At 40.4% G+C, this 26,258-nt stretch overlaps 1 protein-coding gene across 9 annotated transcripts in view; it reads left to right on the forward strand.

Annotated features, from left to right (window-relative positions):
* Positions 1 to 26,258, forward strand: part of TFEC (transcription factor EC) — a 189,657-nt gene that overhangs the window by 137,306 nt on the left and 26,093 nt on the right. For 8 of the 9 annotated variants that reach the window (XM_075929387.1, XM_075929346.1, XM_075929356.1 and 5 more), the window contains 3 exons: positions 17,993 to 18,107; positions 19,004 to 19,060; positions 24,466 to 24,541. In XM_075929387.1, the coding sequence (XP_075785502.1) occupies positions 17,993 to 18,107; positions 19,004 to 19,060; positions 24,466 to 24,541 (248 nt within the window). The remainder of the gene's footprint in view (positions 1 to 17,992; positions 18,108 to 19,003; positions 19,061 to 24,465; positions 24,542 to 26,258) is intronic. The other variant, XM_075929364.1, reaches the window with a different exon arrangement.

The raw sequence follows: 26,258 nt of genomic DNA on the forward strand, positions 1-26,258 counted from the left end.
TTATGCAAATGAAGCCCAGGAAATTCAAATCCCGGCCTTCATTTGCAATTGCGGCATGCCTACATTACCCTCCTAATTCGAATTAGGAGGGTAGTGTAGACATACCCTCTTTTATTAGTTTGAAGCCTGCTACCCATTAATTTCATTTTGTGTCCTCTAGTCCTTATATTATGGGAACTAATGAAGAACTTTTCTTTATGCACCCTCTCCATACCACTCATGATTTTATAGACCTCTATCATATCCCCCCTCAGTCTCCTCTTTTCTAAGCTGAAAAGTCCCAGTCTCTTTAGCCTCTCTTCATATGGGACCTATTCCAAACCCCTGATCATTTTAGTTGCCCTTTTTTGAACCCTTTCCAAGGCCAAAACATCTTTTTTGAGGTGAGGAGACCACATCTGTACACAGTACTGAAGATATGGCGTACCATAGTTTTATACTTCCTCTCCTCCTTCTTCCCCTGTCTTCCCCCTTCCAGCTCCCTCCTCCCAGGTTTCCCCCTCCCCTCTTCCACCCTCTCTCTCCCCTCTCCTACCTCCTTTTCCCAGTCTCCCCAGAGGTTAATCTCCCCGACCCCCAGTTTTGTTAAATAAAGAGAGTTTCTATTTTTGAACACCTGGCCCAGTGTCGTTTATTTTGTACATCAGAAAGGGGGGCTAGGGAGGGGTAAGTGGAAGGAGGTGAGGGAGGAATGGGGCACGAGCCCCAAATGGGGAGGACTGGGGTGGCTCTGTGGGCTCCTCAGGGTGGAAGCTCTCCTGCAGGGCCTCCTGGAACCTGTCATCTCCCCGATTTCACGAGGAGTAACGGTAGTTCGAACTAGGAAGCCTAGTTTGAACTACCTAGTTCGTGCCCCGTGTAGCCGCGCTGCACGGGGTTCGAACCAGCGGGGTTTTAAAAATGGCGGCTCCCCGCTTATGCAAATGAAGCCCGGGAAATTCAAATCCCGGGCTTCATTTGCAAGTGCGGTATGCCTACATTACCCCGCTAGTTCGAACTAACGGGGTAGTGTAGACATACCCCCAGATATCTGTTGATGTAAAGTATATGACTTTACGCTTCAGATTTTGCATCAAAGTGCAAGTTTGATGAAGTTGGGGAACACATTGCTTTTGGTATCTGTTGGAAATGGAAATGAAAGCCTTGTGGAGTTTGTTATGGACAGTACATCAGAAAATGTGAAAATGTCAAGAAATGCAAGAGACTTTTTATTTCCAAACTTTTCAGGTTTTGGGTCAATTGAGATGTCGTGATGTTATCTTAGCTACCACTAACCATGGCTTTTGTTTGTGTTACTATATGTTTCTTCCAAAATTCATGGGATGACTTTTCTGTTAGTTTGCTAAGAACATGGTCTCTCTGTAAAGGTTGTTATTTGCAAATAGTTATTATACAGTGATATCCAAAACACCACTGATACTAATAGTTTAAGAAATAGCTGCAGCATTGTAGACAACTGCTGTGTGTCAGCTGCTGATGAATATTCCTTCACAATTTGAATGTGTTCTTTTTTATTGTACATTTTTTTCTGTGAATATGCTAGTCAGTGAGTTTGCTAGCAGTACTATTTCTTGAACATAGCAAATTATAAGTAAATACTGGAGAATACTAGTAGAAAGCACATTTTGAATTGGTAATTATAAGTGCTTATTCCAAAAGCATGATTGTTTCTATTCCCTAAATGAAGGAGTATAATTCTTCCAAACCATATGACCTAGACATATTGAATCAATATAGCTTGTTCACTGATTACGGAAAATGACTTCTTCTCATGAGAACAACAAAAAGTGTTTGCTAAAAATATTCATGAATAAAAATGCTTTAATACATCAAATATTTTGAATTATTCTATCAATTCTACAGTTTTGGCTACAAGTCTACCTCGGGACTTGTAGCCAAAAATCTCTGTTGGGATTTAAGGGTCTGTGTGCTCTCTCCAAGATCTTCAGCATCAGTGCTAGGTCCTTTAAATTTAATCTTTCTTTTGGGCTTCCAAGTGAGTCTTGCCCATTTCTTGAAGCACCTAGGCTAAGCCATTACTCCAGGTCCAAGCCAGGAACCTAATAATCAACAACCAGATAATACTCAATTCAACTTGTTGCTGCTACTTTGCTAGTCCTCTTTATGTTCACCCTTAGTTCTCAGATCCTTCTTTCCCTGCATACCCAGCTACACAAGTGCAGCCAGCAATAAACCCTGGCTGTTCCTCCTATACTCCTATAACCATAGAGAAGTATGCTTCTTTAATCCTCTTGTTCCAGCCAGGGACTGATCTACAGCCTGCTAGGCTCTGATTTAGCTGTTGATAGTAGGTCTCTGTAGTTTCCAAGATGGCTGTACCAGTGAGGCCCCTGTTGGTAGGCCTTGAGGATTTACATTTTGTGCACCCTTTCTCCTGTATTGGTGGTTTCTTGGGTGGGTTGTATTAGGTCTGCCATGCCTTCTGCAGGGAGCTGCAAAGGTTAGGTACACTCCTTCACAAGGTGATAATACACATGTGGACTACGTCTAGACTGGCCCCTTCTTCGGAAGAGGCATGCTAATTTCTAATTTTGGAATAGGGTAATCCATGGGGGATTTAAATATCCCCCGCGGGATTTAAATAAACATGGCCGCCGCTTTTTTTCCAGCTTGGGGAAAAGCCGGAAAAGAGCGTCCAGACTGGCGCGATCCTCCGGAATAAAGCCCTTTTCCAGAGGATCTCTTATTCCTGCTTGCAAGTAGGAATAAGAGATCCTCCGGAAAAGGGCTTTATTCCGGAGGATCGCGCCAGTCTGGACGCTCTTTTCCGGCTTTTCCCCAAGCCGGAAAACAAGCGGCGGCCATGTTTATTTAAATCCCGCGGGGGATATTTAAATCCCCCGCAGATTTCCCTATTCCAAAGTTAGAAATTAGCATGCCTCTTCCGAAGAAGGGGCCAGTGTAGACATAGCCGTGCAGAAAAGAACAGCTCGTGTAATGGAACATCTCACTAGGCAGTCTGTAAGAATTGATTCAGCTTGATAGAGATAGGTAGCTACAATCTCTCAGGGGCCTGCAACCACTGGAGGAAAGGATATAGACGAGCCTTGTAGCTCTTACAGGGAAACAACTAATTAAGCAAATTGTCACTTGCCCACCGGTTCTGTCCAAGCTACTCCTTGTGATGTTGATAACCTGCAAAGCAATAGGAATGTTCCATAAGGAATTATCTTTTCCTGACCAGGTTATGGATTAGATGACCTGATAGTCCATTAACCATCTATAATTTTTATGATTACGTTAACAGCAATAGATAAAAAACTCTCATTAAATCTCTCTGAACTATGCTTTTGACAGTATGGAGATTCTATTTATTGATGAATGCACAATGCTATCTATCTGCAAAATCCCATTGCTATCACAAGGTCTTTGAGGTCGTAATTGCTCATCATAGCATTAATAATTTGTATTTATATTAATTATTTGTCAAGTACTGATGGTTACCATTTGGTATTTGGATGGATTACAAAAAGTGACTGTCCCATTCCTAGAAACTAGACAGAAAAAATATCAGGTAGACTATTTCTGTAAGTACTCTATTTAACAACTACTATAATAATTCAGGCAGGTATCTTTTCTTTATAAGATTCACAGAATAAAGGATAGACCGGTGCTGCATATTGTATGGGTAATTGTCAGTAAGTATGCAGTGATAGTATTTGGCAATTTTCATAAACTGCTCAGGTTCAAAATCATTCTAGGGAAAGGGCTAGAGTAAATATTAACAGCCCTCTCTACTTACTATGTGGGTAATTTGTAAAAGATGCATAACATCAGTGTGAATGCTGTGTCAATCACATTCTACACCAGATTAGTCTTAAAGTCCAAGGAAGAATCAAAGTTCACCTTGGTACATAGGCTTCAGCTTAGCCCTCTTGGGCATTGTTTACAAGATTAATGAAAGAGAAAAATGAAGGAGAAAGCCCAAACTATTGCTATTGTGGAACTTACAGACTCTTCAAAAATAAAACTGGTGAGGAAATATTTTCTTTGTCTTTCTTCAATCATTTTTAGTTTAAAAATAAATAAAGCACGTGGATCATAAGATACTAATCTTAGAATAAAAAAGATAAAGTACTGGGCTAGAAACTGAGTCTCTAAAATGCATAGAACCAATAATGTAGTTAGTTAAGAGAGAACATTCTCTCCTGTTTGTTACCAAGCTGTCAAAACAAATGTTTAGTAGCATTTTTCATGAGTAATATCAGTCTGAAAAGGATTTTGTGTGTGAAATTCATTCATAGTGTGGAAGGCTGGCTCATAGCTCTCTGTTCCAGTGAAGCCCTTCATAAGGGCTGCATGGAGGTTGTTTTGAATGAATGGCAAATCAAGGATGGCAACCACAATGGGTGGGGTCCTGGCAAGGGACCTCAGGTCTATCTCACTGTAATCAGACTGCACTTTGTTAGTTTGCTTTTAATTCACATTCTTAGGTTCTTTTCACACCCAGAATGGCCAATAACATTTTTTAAAGTACTTAAAATATATAGCATCATGCACAACTCAGCAGCAAGGAGTTGATTCCACACCAAATTCCAAAGCTGTACAGGATATGTAAGGCCCTGTTCTTATTTGACCAAGCCTTTGGCTAGACCAGGAACAGTTATGTAGGCACTAACATTTCTACTGGGCAGATACAGTATGTAGGAATCTGAAACTAGTTCATTTTTCTCTTGTGAATAATGAACAAGCTTGCTGCTCATTATTCAAAGATAAAAATAGCCCATTTTCATACATAATATATCTGAGCATTAAGTACCAGGTCAAGCAGTATACAATTATTAACCAGGTAAAAGTTAAATGTAGAAAGTGCTGGAATTCATGCTGGGTGCAAGTACAGAGGTCTGAAACTTGGAGCACTTGCTAATTTGATGTTTTACATGAAAATAAAGAAAAAAGAATAAGGTGTAGTTTGTATTAGCAACAAAGCAGGGCTATTTCCCAATATACTGTGGTTGCTATTTAAAAGTCAATATTTGTAGCATGTAATTATTTAAAAGTTTCATTACTGTAATACCTACTGCAAAAGGAATCCCCAGACTCTTGTAAATACTCATAGTGACAGAAACCAGATAGACAAAAGGGATATTGTTATCTGTGATCTTACAGAGACAGTGTATACAGAGAGAAATTTACTGAGTTGCCCCAGGTGACATAGCTATTCTATGACAAAACCAGGAGTTGGACTATCTGTCCTATCTATATCCTTTCCTTTATGTGAGCAGTTAGTACACACAAAGACAATACTAAGGTATTTTTAGATATCTTCCCAATTTCCCACCTCTGTTAAGAACAGAAAGTATTCCTGGCATTGCAAATAATGTTGTATAGTAATAGTATGAGCAATGAATCAGTCACTACATAGTTATGGACTAAAGTGCAGAAAAAAATCAATGCATATTTTGAAATTCATATCCATACTTCAGAGATTAAAGTCAACTGTATCAACTGCTTAAACTGAACAAAGAAAATGTCAAATGATAAGGAATAAAATATTTTGTTTTTTACTGTTTGAATCTGAAGAAATAAAACAAATTCCTGAAAAGTTATATTTTACTTCATATATGAAATGTACAATTCATATGGTTCTAACTTTAGAATTCCTTCCATATTAAGGATGCAAATGACACCAGTATAAAAACTTCATGAAGGCCCTGTCTACAGTTACAATTTAAAAGATAGCCAAGCATTTTTAAGTAAAAAGGTGTAACATAATTTTCCCGGATGGAGTGGGCTGATAAGAATCATTTTATAAAACTGTGCTAGTTTAAAGTCCAATATTAACACGATTTCAAAAGGTTTACAAACAGTAGCTACATCTATACTGCAAGAGCGCATCCACACTGCCATGTGCTTTTGTGCAAGAGAGCATCCACACTTTCATGAACGCTCTTGCTCAAGAAAGCTCTGATGGCCATTCATACGATTTCAAAAGGTTTACAAACAGGGGCTATGTTTATACTGCAAGAGAGCATCCACACAGGGGTGGTTTTTCCAATAGGGGTTTCTTGTGCAAGAAACCCCTGTTGTCCGTCCACACATGCCTTTTTGTGCAAGAGCTCTTATGCAAAAAGGCTTATTCCTCATAGAGAGAGGAATAACTCTTGCGCAAAAAGCCCTGTTTTAAGACAATCTACTGTACTTTTTCTTGCGCAAACCCACTCTTGGGCTACGTCTACATTGGCAAGATTTTGCGCAAATACTTTTAACGCAAAAGTTAAAATATTTGTGCAAGAGAGCGTCTATACTGGCATATGCTTTTGCACAAGAGATGTGCCAGTGTAGATGCTCTCTTGCGCAAGAAAGCTCCGATGGGCATTTTAGCCATCGGGCTTTCTTGTTCAAGAAATTCATGTTGCCTGTCTACACTAGCCTCTTGCGCAAGAACAGTTGTGCAAGAGGGCTTTTTCCTAAGCAGGAGCATCATAGTTCTTGCGCAAGAAACCCTGATTTCACACATTAGAACGTCACTGTTCTTGTGCAAGAACTCCCTGCCAGTGTAGACAGGCAGCATGTTTTTGCGCAAAAGTGCCACAGCCCTGTAGTGTGGACACTCCGCAATTTTTTGCGCAAAAACTCTGCAGTGTAGATGTAACCATGGTGTAGATGTGAACAGCAGATTCTCTTAAGATTTAATATGCAAGAATTGCAATTTAGATATCATCTGATGTATTAATTTCTATCAAGCAGAAATGGAAATTTACAATTGCAGGTATTGTTATGATACTATACACTCAAGAAGATGGACCAAACTAGTATAACTATTAGAGTGTGTCTAGACTACATCCCTCTTTTGACAGAGGGATATAAATTAGACACTTTGAAATTGCAAATGAAGCCGGGATTTGAATTTCCTGTGCTTCATTTGCATAATCATGTCATGGCGCTCTTTCGAAAAAGCACTATTTAGAAATTGAAACCACAGTCTAGACGGTTTACAGGATCTTTTGTAAAAGGTTTCTATTTTCAAAAGAACCACGTCTCGACTGCAGTTTCAATTTCGAAATAGTGCTTTTTCGAAAGTGCACCATGACACGATTATGCAAATGAAGCATGAGAAATTCAAATGCTTGCTTCATTTGCAATTTCAAAGTGTCTAATTTACATCCCTCTGTGGAGAGAGGGATGTAGTCTAGACACACCCTTTAGAGATGCATGTGTTTGTAGAAGGTATCTGTTCTTAACATGTATCACTTCTCCTCAATAGATGGTGACATGCATTTTAAGATCTAATGGAATAATGATAGCTGCTCACAATATGAGTGCCTTTTGCCATCTAATTTTAGGATAATTAAGGGATTATTGATTGTGGTTTACTGGTGTGGGTGGTAAAAAACAATGCAGATTACTAGAATGTAATAGAGATTATGAAGTTAAAACTCTCACCTGAGCTGGACTTTGCTGCATTGAGGAGGACATTGCAAAAGCAATAACATCTATTTGTGTTTGTATAAGATCTAATAGAATCGGTAGATCCTGATTGAAGACTTTGGCTGCTACTGCAATGCAAATAAATAAAAAAAGCCTCCAAAAGAGGCAACTTGGAAAAATAGCAATGAGATCATGCAATTAAAGACTGTATCATTCATAATTAAGGATACAGTTGTCACAGAAGTCATGGATTCCAGGCGTTTCCAGGACTATGGTGTCGTCTTCTGAGGCAGGGCTGAAGCAACAGCTGAAGTAGGTTGAGCCCCTGCTGCAGGAGCAGCGGCAGACTAGATCAGTGGCGCAGCCTGCCCTTGAGCCACTGGAGCTGTGGACTGCAGCTGACCCCAAGATTGCTAGGGCAGCAGTCCCTGGACCTGCCAGATCTGTGGTACTTGGGCATGCCAAAGCAGTGGTTCTTGGGAAAGTGGGCCCAAGAGGGCTGCCAGAGCAGCTGATTGGTGGACTATCCACCAGACCAGCAGGGGTCTCCTGGGATTGAAGCACCTGCTGGAGGTTAGCCCTAAGCAACCTGACTTTTAGTCTCCTTCAAATTCAAGGGTATTACTCAATACTTATTAGCCAGAATGGATATGAATGGTGTCCCTAGGCACTGTTTGACAGAGGCTGGAAATGAATAACAGAGGGAGCACTTGGTGATTACCTGTTCTATTCACTACCTCTGGGGCATCTGGCACTGGCCACTGTCAGACTGGAAACTGGACTAGATGAACCTTTGGTCTGACCCCGTATGGCCGTTCTTATTATTGCCTGCAATCTGTCTCTGATTTTTATTAAAAATACTTCAGACAGAATCTTAACCTTAATCATAATGAATATGCACAATGGAGCCAAATTAAGGCAATTTTAATTCTGGGATGTCCTCCTTTTTATGTGCTTGAATTTGAAATCTTAATGTTCTTTTAACATTGTTTGTGTCTGTGTGTGTGTATGTGTGTGTGTGTGTGTGTGTACTTGTACACATCCAATATTCATATAAGTGGTCTCCACTGAAAGACCTCTGCCAACAGTTCCCATGCTGTGATATCTGGAATAATACAGTATTTTCCTACATTAGGAAATTGGTTTGCTTATCATCATGATGTTTTCTTTAGAAAAGGAACCATAGTATTTCAGACTTTGAATTGTGATAACTACCAGCTCTTCAATAGCAACCGTGTATATTAGTATAACATGCATGTCTGCAGTCATACTACTTCAAGCTGTAATCTCATTACATGGCATGAATTCTTCAGGGTTTGGCATAGGTGCTGGAACTAGGGGTGCTGGGGTTGCTGCCCTACCGCTTGGCTTGAAATGGTTTCTATTATATAGAAAGGCTTACAGTTTGGCTCAATGGCTTTCAGTACCCACTCTGTACAATTTTTCCAGCACCCCTGAGGTGAGGCCTGAATAGTAGTTGGCTGGGAGCCTTCTAGCAAAATACTGGAGCTTTAGAAAGTGATGTGGGGGGGTCAGGGCACTATGGACTTAATCTTGAAAAATTCTGCTGAGTCCTAGCTAGAGACTCACTCACAAAGTTAACATTAAGCCTGAACTGAAGTCTTTATTGGTCTATGCTGGAGTGCACTGTTCTGTACCTATAAATGAGAACCACTATTTTCAGATGAGATGTAAAATCAATATTCTGATACAGTCATTGAAGAGGTTGAGACATTTTTGTTTATAAAAGCAGGGTTGTTAACCTGGTTTCCTTTGTAAATTCAAATTTTGTTAATTAACAATCTGCTTTGATTAATTCCCCTTGCAGTTTCAGGTAGATATAGTATTATCCACTTTTAATACTACCCCTGGGTGTACCTAGTTAATCCTTTTTTGTGTTAATAGTTCCTATTTTTCTCTAGCTGCAATTTTTAAGTGGGTGAAATGATTAATTATATGTGTTGGAGTAACTGCCTCAAGGCATAATTGAACCTGGGAACTCTGGAGCCTTGTGTGGTAGCTGCTACTGCTTGAGCTATAAAGACAACTGGTTCTCAGGTTAGGCTGTAGAGCTCCCTTGTTCTTGTCTCTTGCTGTAAGTGGTCTACGTGACACTACCATAGGACAGTGAACCACACTAGGGGTATGTCTAGACTACAGGCTTTTGTCGACAGAAGTTTTGTCGACAGATACTGTCGACAAAGCATGTCTAGACTGCATCCAGTCGACACGACAGTGTAGATGCAATAACGCCTTCTGTCGACAGAACGCTGTCGACAAAAGGTGTTATTCCTCGTAGAATGAGGTTTACAGCCGTCAACAAAACTGCCGAGTTCTATCGATGTTATGTCGACAGAACTCAGCAACAGTGTAGACACAGATATAGTTTTGTCAACAAAAGTCCACTTTTGTCGACAAAACCCTGTAGTCTAGACACACCCTAGGTGTGTGGGTTATATTGGTACATGTGTATGACATGAATGTCTACAAAGTACAGTAAACTTCCAATAATACGGCACCTTTAGGACCCAGGGGGTGCCAGATTATCAGATATGCCGGACTATAGGAAGGGGGGGATATGAGGGGTCTGGGGTGGAGTGGGGGGGATGCGTCCCTCGGTGCTGTGGTACCAACCCGACAGCACCCCAGCTGCTCTGCCTCAGACTTCCTCAGTCGGCCACTGCTGAAACTGACCAGCGGATGACTCCAGGAAGCCCAGGGCAGAGCAGCTGGGGTGCTACCGGGTTGGTCCCCTAGTCCTGCTGCTCGGCGCTGCAGGACCAACCTGGCAGCACCCCAGCTGCTCTGCCCCCAGCATCCCCGACTCAACCACTGGTCAGTTTCAGCAGTGGCTGAATCGGGGAAGCTGGGGGCAGAGCAGCTCCAATTGTCCGGCTGCCTGGAGCACTTCCAGGTTCCAGATGGTGCCGGACCATCAGGAGTGCTGGACCACTGGAGTTTTACTGTACATACACAGACATGGGCATATAAACTGAGAGCAAGCATGTATATTTAGTACAATTAGGAACCATTTTTATTGCTCTAGATTAATCACATTTAATAGTGTTATATCAGTGTAAGGTCACTTCCACATACATCATGTATAATTATATCATTGCAAAAGTATTTGTGGGTTTTTTTGGTAAGGATACTGAGTTAAGAGCATATTTGATTGAAGCCCAATATGGTGTATAATGCTTCAGTTTTACGTCACATACCATGATGAAATCCTGGGACATAAAGAATCTTAATATATGTGCAAGTGACTTCATATAATGTGAATGATGCCTAATAATTTGGATAGTAGTTTGGGGTATATTTTTTTCTTTTGTATTTAATTCCAAAATGCCCACATTTGGGTCACAACTATACTAACTTCTGCAACATTTAACCAGGAAACAAAATTTCTCATCTCTTAGTACAGCAAGAGTGACCACTATAGATAGTTAGGGTTATTATACAATCTAAGGTTATAGTCTCAATCTAACTATCTAAGACTCTGCACTAAAATGTCACTCCCATCACTGCATTTCACAGAGTAAGCCAATTTAACTCCAACTTCATGAGTGGTGTAGTGTCAATGTTGATGTAGTTAAGTTGAAGCAGTGTCAGTGTAGACACTATGGCTGTGTCTTCACTGGCCCCTTCTTCAGAATAGCCATGCTAATTTAGAACTTTGGAATAGGGAAATGCGCGTGGGATTTAAATATACCCCGCGGGATTTAATTAAACATGGCTGCCGCTTTTTTTCCGGTTTGAGGAAAAGAGCATCCAGACTGGCGCGATCCTCTGGAATAAAGCCCTTGAAAGTAGGAATTAGAGATCCTCCGGAATAGGGCTTTATTGCAGAGGATCGCGCCAATCTGGACGCTCTTTTTCGGCTTTTCCCCAAGCCGGAAAAAAAGCGGCTGCCATGTTTATTTAAATCCCGCGAGGGATATTTAAATCCCCCGCACATTTCCCTATTCCAAAGTTCTAAATTAGCATGGCTATTCCGAAGAAGGGGCCAGTGTAGACGTAGCCTATGAGTGCATCTAGTGCATCTACACCGCAGGGCTTAACTCAAAATAAGCTTCGCAAATTCAGCTACATCTATTGAGTATCTTATTTCAAAATAGCTTATTTAGAAATTGGAAGCATCTCACAGCACTTATTTCAGAACAGAGCACTCTTCCTCCAACTTCCCTTACTCTTCATACAATGAGGGTTACAGGAGTCAGAGTAAGAAGTCCTCCAGCTTGACAGTATTTTGACACTATTTTGAAATAACTGCCTGCTGTATAGATGCAGACTAAGTTATTTCAGAATAGCGCTAGTTATTTTGAAATAGTGTTGCAGTGTAGTCACGTAGGTTGCGTTCACTGACTGTTGCTAGCTTTGAGAAGCTCTTTCATAATGCCCGACACTGACAGTTTTAATCAGTGCAAGTGCTCTAGGTGAGGATGTGTGTCATTAACAGATGGACCAGGTGTAAACATGTGCAGGTGAGGTAATTGCTGCAGCAACCGTATGATGATGCGAGTTAGGTTGACTCAGTTTTGTAGTAGAGCCATGGCCTCAGGGAGTTTGTCCATTCTTTGTTGAGGTGACCATCGCTGCAGAGGTACTTTCGAATACCGATCTTCTCTTGGGTTCTCAGGTGCAGTTTGTGGTTTCATATGTCACTTTTCATGGGCATTTGGTTCAATGTCTGGATCTTTTTACTCAGAGTTGGGCCTTATCATTCTAGTTCATGCCTTTATGATTAGATATGGGAAACTGGATTAAATCTGTATGACAGATGGCTTAACACTTGAGCTTTAGATGTGTTTTTCAGTTCAACTCATCCATTCATATCAACCATCCCATTCTTTGTCATCTACACTTTCTTTTCTTCAATTGCATTGGTAATTGATGGGGTGGCGTACTACCCTCTTCTTGCCTTTTCTATGAACACAGATAACACTGAGACATTCTAGTTTGTAAATACCATTGTGTAGTTTATTTACAGTATTTTAATTCTTCCCCAACACATTTCAATGCCACAATACTTTAACAAACTGTATCTCAACCTCCTATGAAAGGGGGCAAGGTTGCTTGTCAGGAAAAAACCCTTTGTCAGGCTACCCCAACAGTCTGTTTCTCTCCTTCTCTTTCCTTCTGTGCCTTTTTGTACAGATTCCCTGTTAATGGGCTAATCAGGTACATCTCTGCTAAATTAGGCCTTCTCCGGGGGAACCTAATTAGCATTACTTTTCCTTGCTCTTTTACCAGAGATTCCACTAGGCATCTGTCCCTCTTTGCCTTCAGAGTCCTCATCTTGGATCCTATTTACAGGGGTCACTCATTCTCCACCCACAAAAATCATATTTATTGGATTGGGGTCCTCTCCATAAATCTGTCTCTGCATGAAGTCATCACACTAAGGGCAGCCTGTTGAGCTGTTTCTCCCCCCACACACACACACCTTCTTTGTTGGTGGAGTCATTCTTGCCCATGTGGCTACTGGACCTCTGTTTCTGTACTACTCTTGCCACAATACATTTCTTGCCATATTTTTCTGAGGACAGGCACACTGGATCCAAGATGGTTACTTTGACCCCGCTATAGGGTCCTACATGGTCATTAGTGAGAGCCATATATGTTGCTTGTGCTTTCTCAGGTATATAGGCTACTAGTCAGAAGGCCCAGATTATTCTGTCTCAACTGACTCCTATCCTCTGTGCCTAGTTTCTCTTTCTCCTTGTAGAACTCAGTAAACTTTGCAGAAATTTTGCTAACCTGGGATTGCTCCTATATGAATTCTTGCTGTCATTTTTGCTGCTCTTTACACCAAACAAGCAGGGACTATTTTTCTGTGTGGTGAATTGTTCGAAGGCCTACAGGGTCTGGTACAGCTCTCTTTGCTGCTGTACCAGCCATTGCGGTGTTCCTGGCATAGCCCTGGCTGCCAAACATCTAGATTCTTTGTCAGGTTCCCATTTCACACAGATATAGGCACAATCCTGATCAAGCCTCCAGGTTGTGGTGGGGCAGTATGGCACATCCCTATGCCTTCCATGAAAATGCTACAGAGATCTTCTTGCTTGTAAACATCACTATGTAGTTTGCTTACAGTATTTCAATCCCTCTACAAATACATAGCATTCTCTCCACACCTTTATACACTGTATCTCAAATTCCTGTCCCTGTCCCCAAAAGGGGAGGAAGAAAAGGTATTTCCACTCAGAAGACCGCCCTGCTGACCATTCCACCCTCCCCCCTGTACTTTACAAAGCTTTCCTAACCTTTTGTTTCTATTTCCCCCCTGAGCACTCCTTCCTGTTCCCTGTTAGTGGTGATAATTGGTTTATTGACTGTCAACAATGTGGCCGGATAATCCATTGCACCTCTGTCTAATTAGGTCTTCTCCAGGAGAATTTAATTAATATAAATAGTGGTCAGAGTGCTGGCTCAGGTGCTAACCCACAACACTCTCTTTTTAACATTAGGAATGATAATGTATTTACCATTACTGTGATATTAACACTCGGTTTTAAATATGAATGCATAGCTGAATGAGATTTGTACTGCAGTTATTTGAACAAATCTCATTTGTACATTAAAAACACCTATTGTTTTATTAATAATTATTTCCCCATTATTTCATTAAAATAATAAAATTAATTCCAATGAGGGCCTGATCCAAAGCCCATTGAAGTGAAAGTTAACATTCCCATTTTGATTAAGTTGTAGGAAGTCATTGATAGAGTCAGGAGACCAAATTCTGCTTTAATTTACATGAATATAATATCCGAGTAGTTCCTAAATATACACCCGGAGATTATACAGAGTCCACTGTTATAGCTCAGCTATAGAATGACTGCAACACAAACACTACCAGCTACAAATTATAATAAATACTACTGTACTTTTTGATTCACTACTCAGGAATGAAAGAAAGGTGCCTAAGATAGGAATGTGCTTAGCTTTCAAATCCTACATATGAAACATAGCTTGTTCTTGAGTAATACTCAAGTGAATTCCAAACATTTTTTTAAATTTATATGCATTGAGAGATCAAATATTTAAGCAGATTTTCAAAACTGACTTGGCATGGTGATTTCTAACTGTGTTTAGGAATGCTCAATGCTCTGGGGCATTAGTCTTCTCTTAAGGTGCTTAGTACATAGGTGGTGTTACCTTTTATGGGTGCAATGTGTGCAATGGTGAATTAGACAACTGGTTATTAGGAGAATTTGCAGTGAACTGGACTCTCAAGTGGAAAGGCTTTTAAATAGGAGAGTTCTTTTTGTGGAAGATAACACTTCTTTGTAATTAGATACCTAAAATGACTCACAAAAGAATGTAGTAACACTAGAATGAGGCAGAGAAGCATTAAACAAATCTTTACCAAAGTGCCTTGGTCCCAAGCAGCTTGCAGTGAGGTCTGTGCCCAACCCTGGGGAAGGTATAGAAATATTTAATTAGGAGCTCAGGATGGAAAGGGGAGGCAAGGGAAATCTAGTGGAGACATCCTGAGTGGAAGAGGTAGAAGAGCTGGAAGTGCTTTCCCAGCCCAATCCGAGGCTGTGTCCAGACTCCATGCCTCCGTCGACGGAGGCATGTAGATTAGCCAGATCGGAAGAGGGAAATGAAGCCGCGATTAAAATAATCGCGGCTTCATTTAAATTTAAATGGCTGCCCCGATCTGCCGATCAGCTGTTTGTCGGCAGATCGGGAGAGTCTGGACGCGATGCCCCGACAAAGAAGCCTTTCTTCATCGACACAGGTAAACCTGGTTTCACGAGGCTTACCTGTGCCGATCAAGAAAGGCTTCTTTGTCGGGGCATCGCGTCCAGACTCTCCCGATCTGCCGACAAACAGCTGATCGGCAGATCGGGGCAGCCATTTAAATTTAAATGAAGCCGCGATTATTTTAATCGCGGCTTCATTTCCCTCTTCCGATCTGGCTAATCTACATGCCTCCGTCGACGGAGGCATGGAGTCTGGACACAGCCCTATAGTCAAGATGCAAGAAAGAAGTGGGAGAATGAAGGTCGACACAGTTTGAAAGAGACTTTGTAGATTAAGGATAGAAATGTAGCCGTGTTAGTCTGGGGTAGCTGAAGCAAAATGCAGGACAATGTAGCACTTTAAAGACTAACAAGATGGTTTATTAGATGATGAGCTTTCATGGGCCAGACCCACAGCTCATCATCTAATAAACCATCTTGTTAGTCTTTAAAGTGCTACATTGTCCTGCATTTTGTTGTAGATTAAGGACAGTTTATTCCCACCCACCCCAACTAAAACAAACTGTCTTTGCTGTTTTCATTCTACCATTTTAATTTTTTGAGGGGATCAGGCTGACAAAAGCCCCAGCCTTAGCTCATAATAGCCCCATGTGGAGAAATGCTCTATGCAGTAGTTCTTTGTGTCTTGAAGTGGCAAAATTCAATAGTTGGCATCCTTTCTTCTCATTTTCCCCATCTTATTTTTATGGGGCTGACTTGAGTCACATTTGTTTTTACAGCTGTTTTCACATGGACACACAACAACGTTTAATTTTAAGTCGGGTGTGGGAATAGTGAGTGATGAAGGACTGATTATATAGGACTGGAATCTAAACTGTTCATTTCTAGATTTTCAGATATTTATTTTAAAAGAGTTTAGAATTATTCTAAGAAAAGTTAATATCTTGAGATGCTAGCAGGAATCCATTGAACCACTCTTTCAACCTTCACACCCTTTTAATATATATTTGTTTTGTTTTCGAATATTGCATTGATTTTGACAAAGGAAGGAAATATATAATATGAGTTGTATTTAGGCACACATCATAGACAATAAGAACAAAAGCAAAGTACTCCACTTAGGAAGGAGCAATCAGTTTTACACGAGGGCTGTGTCTAGACTGGCAAGTTTTTCCGCAAAATCATCTGCTTTTGCGGAAAAACTTGCCAGCTGTCTACACTGGCCGCTTGAATTTCCGCAAGAACACTGACGATCTCATGTAAGAGCATCAGTATGCTTGCGGAAATACTGTGCTGCTCCTGTTCGGGCAAAAGCCCTCTTGCGCAAATCATTTGCGCAAGAGGGCCAGTGCAGACAGCACAGTACTGTTTTACTCAAAAAAGCCTCGATGGCTAAAATGGCGATCGGGGCTTTTTTGCGCAAAAGCGTGTCTAGATTGGCACGGACGCTTTTCCGCAAAAAGTGCTTTTGCGGAAAAGCATCCGTGCCACTCTAGATGCTCTTTTTAGAAAATGCTTTTAACGGAAAACTTTTCCATTAAAAGCATTTCCGGAAAATCATGCCAGCGTAGATGTAGCCATACAGAATGGGAAGTGACTGTCTAAGAAGGAGTACTGCAGAAAGGGATCTATGAGTCATAGTGGACCACAAGCTAAATATGAGTCAACAGTGTGACACTGTTGCAAAAAAAGCAAACATTATTCTGGGATGCATTAACAGGAGCGCTGTGAGCAATACGAGAAGTAATTGTTCTGCTCTACTCTGCACCCTCAACTGGAGTAGTGTGTGCAGTTCTGGGCATCACATTTCAGGAAAGATGTGGAGAAATTGGAGAAAGTCCAGAGAAGAGCAACAAAAATGATTAGAGGCTTTGAAAGCATGAACTGTGAGGGAAGACTGAAAGAACTGGATTTGTTTAGTTTGGAAAAGAGAAGACTGAGAGGAGACATAACAACTTTAAGCTCCTAAAAGGGTGTTATAAGGAGGAGGAAGAAAAATTATTCTCCTTAACCTCTGATGATAGGACAAAAAGCAATAGGCTTAAATTGCAGTATGGGAGATTTGGTTGGACATTAGGAAAAACTTCCTGTCAGGATGATTAAGCACTGGAATAATTTGCCTAAGGAGGTTCTGGAATATCCACCTTTGAAGATATTTAAGCACAGGTTAGAAAAATATCTGTCAAGAATGGTCTAGATGGTGCTTGGCCCTGCCATAAGTGCAGGGAATAGACTTGATGAACTGTTGAGGTCCTTTCCAGTTCTAGAATTCTATGATTCTATGGTAGAGCTGAATCAAGGCCATTGGAATTTCTGGTCTATCCTTGTAACTTTGCAAGGTTTGCCCAATTGCATGTTCTCCAGTGCTCTGTTCACTTATATTTTACATGCAATCAAGCCTTAACCTCTTTACATTGTTAAAGCATAACTAATCTGAATTACTAATTCTGAGTTCAAAGGTGTGATTAACTATCCACTAGGGGCTAGGTAAGGACCAGCAAGGTTATTTTCCTTTTCAACTTAGCTCAGCTTTGAAGTGAAGTTCCAGTAATCCTGTTATTGGAAAAGAGGCTAGAGTATTAATTCAAATTAAAACACCAAGAGCCATATTCTTCCATCACTCTACATTCAACACTCGCAATGACTTCTACCAGCATTCTGCATGTGGAATTATGGCAGATTTTGACCCTTGGCCTTTTAATTTTACTTAATATAGGTTAATGAGAAATTCTCCTTTAGATGCATCTGTACAGCTCACACTGAAAAACATGAATCATGAGTACACAATTGGGAGTGGATTTTACTCTTGACATTTACATATATTTTACCTTTTAAACTTGTAACATATTGTGATTTTTTTTCTATTCTTTCTTTGTTTCTCTAAGCTGTCCAATACCATTTTGGATATATACAACAGTGACCAAGGAATGTCACCTGCTAATATGTGTCTTACAAATGCTTCCTGCCCGTCTACTCTACCAGTAAAAAGGGAAATCACAGGTAATATTGCTCTGGGATTTTTGCATGTAATCATTCAGAAGGCAGTGATATCTTGTATTAAAGTTCAGTGAACTTTTCTAATAAAATATTTGTGAAATACATGGTAGTTTTTGCTTAAGAATTTGTAATGTGTAATCCCTTTAAGGAATTGAAGAAAAGGTGAGGGAAACGTTTACACTGTGTCCTCTATTTTAGCAACTCAGAAACAATTTGTACTCTGTCATCTTTATGAACATCATGCTTCTAATAAACCTAATTATTTTAGGAAACATAGAGGATTCTTCCACATTTTGGCTCCTAATCAACAGTATAAATAAATTATCGCCCATTAAATTTGTTCCAAGATTGAACAAATAGCTCTTTTAAAAGCTACAATAAGTCTATTCAAGGAAAATCTATATTAATGGATTAACAACTTTAAAAGTTATGTTCAGTTAATCCAAAGAATGCTAACAACCATGTACAGTTTATTAGTGTTACTCAAAAGAAACAATGAGTTTGTTCAATATGAATATCTTAGAAATCTGATTAGCTCTTGCATTATGGGATATACAAATCCAGATTCACATTAGCTTATTGTAAAGGTTGGGTGTGGGGAGACACTTCCAATGTAAAATACAATAAATTGGAGAAAAATACTAAAGGTGATGTTCTTTCTTAGTACTTCTAATTTTTTAATTTAAAGTACATGTAATAAAGTCTTACGAAATCTGTCAGACACACTGGAAAATGCAATACCGATCAATTAAGCAGTATTCTTTAGTAAGGTTGGAATTGATAAAAATGTTAAAGTCGTTGCCTAAAAACTTTGTCTTAATGAAAATGGTACAGTGTGATGGGGACAAAGTAGCAGACGTGATCAAAGGACTGTTTTAATAAATGTTACTTTCTGTCAGAAGCAGATACACGAGCAATGGCAAAGGAGAGGCAAAAAAAGGATAACCACAACCTCAGTGAGTGTATATTCTACTTCTATATCATAATATGTTATGTGCTGAGGAAAAAGAATTAAAGTGTACCAGCTATCATCTATCTGCTGGTGTCCAAGACTAACAGAAAGAATCTGTTTCTAGAAGGGAGACAAAAAAGAACTTCACAAATACATTGCTTTTTTTCCCTGAGATGATAAAATAATACTGTGTACTAGTATAACATTTTTTCACCTTTGACATACTTTACATATTTTCATGAATTAATTCTTACAGCATATAACTTATAAATATATATTCTAGTATTTAAATAAAAGTGTCAACCAAGACTGAGGCTCCAATTTTTAGGCACTGTACAAATAAATAGCAAGAGATGGTTTTAGCCTCAAAGAACCAGCACTCCAAACAAAGACAGACAAAGGGTGAGAAGGAGCACTTAAGCAAAGTGACTTGCCCAAGTCACACAGTAAGCTGGTGGCAAAGCTGGAATGAGACATGTGGTCTGCTGACTCCCACTCTCCATTAAACCATATTGCCTCCCCTACATCTGAATAAGAATACAGAATAGCAACTGAGATCCAACTATTAAATGGCTCTCCAATGCTGTGATCAGGACTAGATCTCAGGAGTTCTTATCTCAACATCTGCTCAGGCAACAGTTGACATAGGTTAAGCAAGATACTTCCTGGTGTGATACTAGAAGTGTAGTGTCACTCAGCCACCCAGGCAAGTTACTCTTCACTTGTGTAAAGTACGCTTTCCTCACTTAGCTTTCCTCCACCAGAAGGTATCCTTGTTTCCATTCAGATGTTTGTGGAAGGGTCTCTTTGGGTTATAAACACACTCTGGAAATCTTTCTTATGGAGGCTTTTGCTCCCCTTGTGGAGCCCTACTATAGCCACTGCCTATTTCAGATGATTGGCCAGAAAAGAATAGTTACTTCTAAAGGAGGAAAAGTCACAGGTAAGACATTTCTGGTGAGTTGTTTGGACTAATGAGAGGGAGGAAAGAGAGAGGAGCAAACCTACATTTAGGGATCCAGATCTTGTCTTTCAATAGGCTGCTCTCTCTGGGTATGTCTACACTACCACCCTAGTTTGAACTAGGGTGGTAATGTAGGCAACCGGAGTTGCAAATGAAGCCCGGGATTTGAATTTCCTGGGCTTCATTTGCATCTTGCTGGGCGCCGCCATTTTTAAATGTCTGCTAGTGCGGACTCCGTGCCGCGTGGCTACACGTGGCACGGACTAGGTAGTTCAGACTAGGCTTCCTATTCCGAACTACCTAGTCCGTGCCATGTGTAGCTGCGTGGCACGGAGTCCGCACTAGCGGACATTTAAAAATGGCGGCGCCCGGCAAGATGCAAATGAAGCCCGGGAAATTCAAATCCCGGGCTTCATTTGCAACTCCGGTTGCCTACATTAACCACCCTAGTTCGAACTAGGGTGGTAGTGTAGACATACCCTCTGACTACTAGGCCATAATCACCACACACAAATTACATAATTAGGCATCTCAGTGAATGAAAGAAGGATGCATTTAATTGTACACAATATTGGAGGCTGGGTGGAAGCATAGCTATATGCTATGACCACAGTAATCATCCATGGGGCATGTTCCACATTGCTTTGGTTCTGGGTGTATAATTTGGAGCTCAGACTCTCTCTGGAGGCTAACCCTACTTTTGTTTGTGCATTTTATGGCCTTGAATATAAAGGCTTTGCTGGTTAAAAAGTAACCCTTTAAAATAATGGTAGAAATGTAGCTGTGTTAGTCTGGTGCAGCTGAAACAAAAAACAGGACTGTGTAGCACCGTGGTCCCCATCACGGGGAATTTCTCTGCGCCCGCCAAGTGCTCAGGGCTGGCCTGGCCCCGGGCACGTGGTGCATGCGCGGTGCCGGAGCCGGCCCCGGGCGCGTGGCGCACGGTGAGCGCTGGCCCCGGGGGCGCCGTGGATTCACCCCCCGCGGTGCATGGGGTGGGGAGAAAGCACTAGCGCCGGCCCCGGGTGCGCTGCACTTGGGGAGAGAGCGCACGCCCCCTGGCCACGCCCCCTGGCGCCCAGCAACCCCAAATGGTTGGGGACCACTGGTGTAGCACTTTAAAGACTAACAAGATGATTTAATAGGTGATGAGCTTTTGTGGGCCAGACCCACTTCCTCAGATCAAATAGTGGAAGAAAATTGTCACAACCATATATACCAGAGGATAGAATTTAAAAAAATGAACACATATGAAAAGGACAAATCAAATTTCAGAACAGAAGGTGGATGGAGGGGGGGAAGGGAGAGAGGTAAATGTCTGTGAGCTAATGATATTAGAGGTGATAATTGGAGAAGCTATCTTTGTAATGGGTAAGATAATTAGCATCCTTATTCAAATTTGAGTGTAAAGTGTGCCAAAAGTGTCCATCCGCTATGTACATAGGACAAACATCTCAGACACTTCACCAAAGGATTAATGCCCACAAAACAGATATCAGACAGGATCACAAAGAAAAAACAGTTTCCTGCCATTTCAACCAGAAAGGACATTGTCTCAATGACTTGATTATCTGCATCCTGCTTCAAAGACCTTTTAAGACTGCACTTCAAAGAGAATCCTCTGAACTGTCATTCATGCTTAAATTTGACACTTTACACTTTTCATATGGGTTCATTTTTTTTAAATTCTATCCTTTGGTATATATGGTTGTGACAATTTTCTTCCACTATTTGATCTGAGGAAGTGGGTCTGGCCCACGAAAGCTCATCACCTATTAAACCATCTTGTTAGTCTTTAAAGTGCTACACAGTCCTTTTTTTTGTTTCACCTTTAAAATAAGTGCTTCTGTGAGGAACATATTTTTAGAGATGATCTGAAGAAGATGAAAATTACACTAACATTCGGATACCAGGAGGAGTTAAAAGTTCACATTTTGTAATTATAATCAAAATTTTATAAGTACATCTGAAGAAAAACTGGAAAAAGAGGCCCTGTGAATTTATTGACCATAATCATAGAGGTAAGTTTGGATCTAAGAAATCACTTCTAACATCTAGGAAACTGTCAGAGTTTGGACCAGTTTCTACAGTTTTAAACTTAAACTTCAACTTTTATTTTAAAAATTTACTGGAAGTTTCACCAGGTCAACAGTCACAGCTTAGCTGGTCCATAATGGAAGGAGTAGTGGCTGATGGCTTTATGCAATATTTTGTTTAGTTATCTCAAAAATAAATTCCATGTGTTCACTTTGGTATAAAATGCTGTCTCATTGTCCTTAATATGCTGACATGCTGATGATATAACTGCTTTTCCCAGTAATGCACTCTCCCATTGGCAACACATAAAAAGGAGAATACATCCTTTCATAGATAAAATTATTAGCCAGGGGACTAGACATCCTATTTGCGTCTACTTTCTTATTGTTTCAAAAGAATTAATGGGGTGTGGGAATGTAAGTTGCCTGATACTCTGTTTAGCTGGATAGATACTTGGCTTAAGTGGCCAGGTGTTCTTTCAGTGACTTGTCTCTTAGAAGGAGGCAGGTATTCCCGGAACTTTATTCTTGGCTTATCTACATAGTGGGCTAATGTGCTTTGTGGGGAAGTGTTTTCTAATGCTCACTGTCATATTTCACATTAATTGCCCCACATAGACTCTACTTAGGGATATTAAATAGTGCTTAGGAAGCTAATCAAGTAATCAATGGAATTTCCATCAACTACTCAATTAGTCAATAGGGGGATTCGCTGTGACTCTGCTTTTTAAATATAGTAAGAACCGCCAGTGGTGCGGCATCTGGGACCCAGCAGAGGTGAAGCGTCTGGGACCCAGCATGAACCTTTCCCCCCCCCCCGTGCCTTTGCTTCCCCTTCCCCCCACAGAGACGGTGTTAGGGGCAACTGGCTTTTAAGCCGGCTCTCCCCAGCACTGGATCCTGCACACTCCCCTTGCTGAAACAGAGGCAGCAATAGGGGGGAAGCGACTAGTTGAGTAGTGACTTGACTACCTGATGAACCTAGGCTTATCGTCAGTTGACTGGTTGACTAGTCGCTTATATCCCTAAATCTACTAGTACACTTTAATGTAGTACAGTTTGAAACAATATTGCTTTAAAGTGCACTAGAGTAACTTTAGTACTCACCACTTGGGTGCCCGTGGACTGATTAATGTGCCACACAGTGTGCTTTAGAAATCATACCTTGTAGATTACATTACACTATTGGGTAGATAAGCATTCAGTGTATAGAGAATTGGAGGAAAATGGTTTGGAAAGCAAGAGTGGTGAGAGGGGGAGGGAAGGAAAAAAGAAGGTGAAAGAGTGACAAAACTATTGATTGAGGGAGACTTTCCCGTATCTTGCTGGACAGCAATGCTATGTGGATGAAGTTTCCGAGTTTCCAGACAAAGAGGGAAGAGCTTTCAAGAGATGTAAGCTATTCACTTTTCCTTTTTTCCCCTTAATAACTAAATTGAGAATGTTTTATCTAGATCATCTTATGAGCAGCGTTAATCTAGATATGTCAGGGAAATAGCTTGTTTTGTTTTCATTTCATTTCCTTGTTTCTGATAAATCTTGGTTTGGGTAACTTCTATAGACATATGTAAGGAGAGGTGTTGATAGGTAAAATCTTTCTGGAAAGCACACTTTACTCAATCTCTTCTGAGGAGCAAGGTCAGAGGTGCCCTCTTCCAGTGATTTACATTGCTATCAAAGGAAGAACCTGAAGCACCTACAAGGAAACAAGTGTTGCCCAGGCTGTTGGTCACAATCCATAAAAGGAGCTTTGACAGATTAAAGACTGTGGGATCAATCTTATCATGCTCTGAATGAAGTAAAACACTGGAGCTATCAGCATTGAGTTCTACTTAGGAAGAATTTGGCAAATGAGAAGTTAAGTATGACCTTGTAAGCCATATGAGTCCAATTCATTCCTAGGATTGAACCACAGTGGAGAAAAACACAACTACTGTGAGGACTAATGGTGGCCATAGCAGGCAGGAGAAGGAAATGCAGAAGGGACAGACACAGGCACATCAGAGATGTGATAATGGGGCTTCTATGAAACCCCAGCCATGGTAAATGGTGGCAACCTTAATACCATCTGCTCTGAGGTAATTCACCTGCAGGTAGAGCTGCCTTGTGGTTGGAGGGACATGAATTTGCTCCTTCCTTTTTGGACCACAGAGGTAAATCAAGCTCTGTAACTATATTTTACATTAAAAATCAAAATAAACCTACCGAAGGGATATTGAGCTATATAGGTTTTGAATTTGACTTGGTAGTTTATTATTTCTAAGGTAATTTTAGGATTAATTCTATCATTGTGATTCAGAATGTCCTTACATTGGGCCACTTGTTTTAAACTAATTGCAATGTTTCATTAGGCCTTTCCAAAAGACTATTTCACAACGAAAACAGTAAATTGTTCTCTTTTTTTAATAGTTGAAAGAAGAAGAAGATACAATATTAATTATCGAATCAAGGAGCTTGGCACACTTATTCCGAAGTCCAATGATCCGTGAGTTCAACAGTTATTTCTATAATAATGTCTAAAGTGTAAACACAGAGGGGGAAGGAGTGATATGATAGCCATGAGTCTGGCTAATGAGATACAGAGACGTTCACTTCTAGGTCACTATTTCAAAGTCAGTCTAACTGGTCAGGTAGGAAACAAAATCATTAACCTCTGATGGTTGTAATGAAAAGAGTTGGTGGTTTTATCATTCCGTTCCTTCAGAGAGAAGTCTCCACACCACAAAAACCACCATTACATCTAGGAATAATTGCTATTCCTGTTTGGAATCTCACCAGACAGGCCAAGGGTGGACATATATTGGAGAATGAACTACCTTTTCACCCTAGAGATGGTATCTTTAATGGAATGAAACAGCACGTGCACTGCTACTATCCACTCTCTAGATACACAGAATACTTCAGTCTCTGAGGCTGATGATTTGGCACCTTTCATAAAAACCACATTCGCTGAACAAGAAGTTGAAAGGCAAGGGAAAATTAGGTATTTTAAATAGATACAAAATGTCTTTGTATTTTAAATAGATAGAAAGAAAGCTACCTTATTGAGGTTAGAGCATGTAGGGATAAAGTGAGAAAGGCTAAAAGTCAGGTAGAGTTGGACCTTGCAAAGGGAATTAAAACCTATAGTAAAAGGTTTTATAGCCATATAAATAGGAAAAAAACAAAAAAAGAAGAAGTAGGACCACTAATTACTAAGGATGGAGTGAAGGTTAAGGATAATCTAGGAATGGCCCAATATTTGAACAAATATTTTGCTTCAGTCTTTAATGAGGCTAATGAAGATCTTAGGGATAATGGTAAGTTAACAAATGGGACTGAGGATAAGGAGGTAGATATTACCATATTCGAGGTGAAAGCCAAACTTGAACAGCTTAATGGGAGTAAATCGGGGGGGGGGGGGGGTCCAGATGGTCTTCATCCAAGAATATTAAAGGAACTGGCACGTGAGCTTGCAAGTCCATTAGCAAAAATTTTTAATAAATCTCTAAACTCAGGGGTTGTACCATTTGACTGGAGAATTGCTAATATAGTTCCGATTTTTAAGAAAGGGAAAAAAAGCGACCCGGGTAACTATAGGCCTGTTAGTTTGACATCTGTAGTATGTAAGATCCTGGAAAAAAATTTGAAGGAGAAAGTAGTTAGAGACATTGAGGCTAATGGCAATTGGGACAAATTACAACATGGTTTTACAAAAGGTAGATCGTGCCAAACCAACCTGATCTCCTTTTTTGAGAAAGTAACAGATTTTTTAGATAAAGGAAATGCAGTGGATCTAATCTACCTCGACTTTAGTAAGGCATTTGATACAGTACCACATGGGGAATTATTGGTTAAATTGGAAAAGATAGGGATTAATATGAAAGTTGAGAGGTGGATAAGCAACTGGTTAAAGGGGAGACTACAGCAGGTCATACTGAAAGGTGAATTGTCAGGTTGGAGGAAGGTTACTAGCGGAGTTCCTCAGGGATCAGTTTTGGGGCCAATTTTATTTAATCTTTTTATTGCTGATCTTGGCACCAAAAGTGGAAGTGTCCTAATAAAACTTGCAGATGACACAAAGTTTGGAGCTATTGCCAATTCAGAAAAGGATCGGGATATCATACAGGAAGTTCTGGATGATCTTGTAAATTGGAGTGCTAGCAATAGGATGAAATTTAATAGTGAGAAGTGTAAGGTTATGCATTTAGGGATTAATAACA

Source organism: Pelodiscus sinensis, chromosome 1, assembly GCF_049634645.1.
Source record: "Pelodiscus sinensis isolate JC-2024 chromosome 1, ASM4963464v1, whole genome shotgun sequence".
Lineage (NCBI taxonomy): Eukaryota > Metazoa > Chordata > Testudines > Trionychidae > Pelodiscus > Pelodiscus sinensis.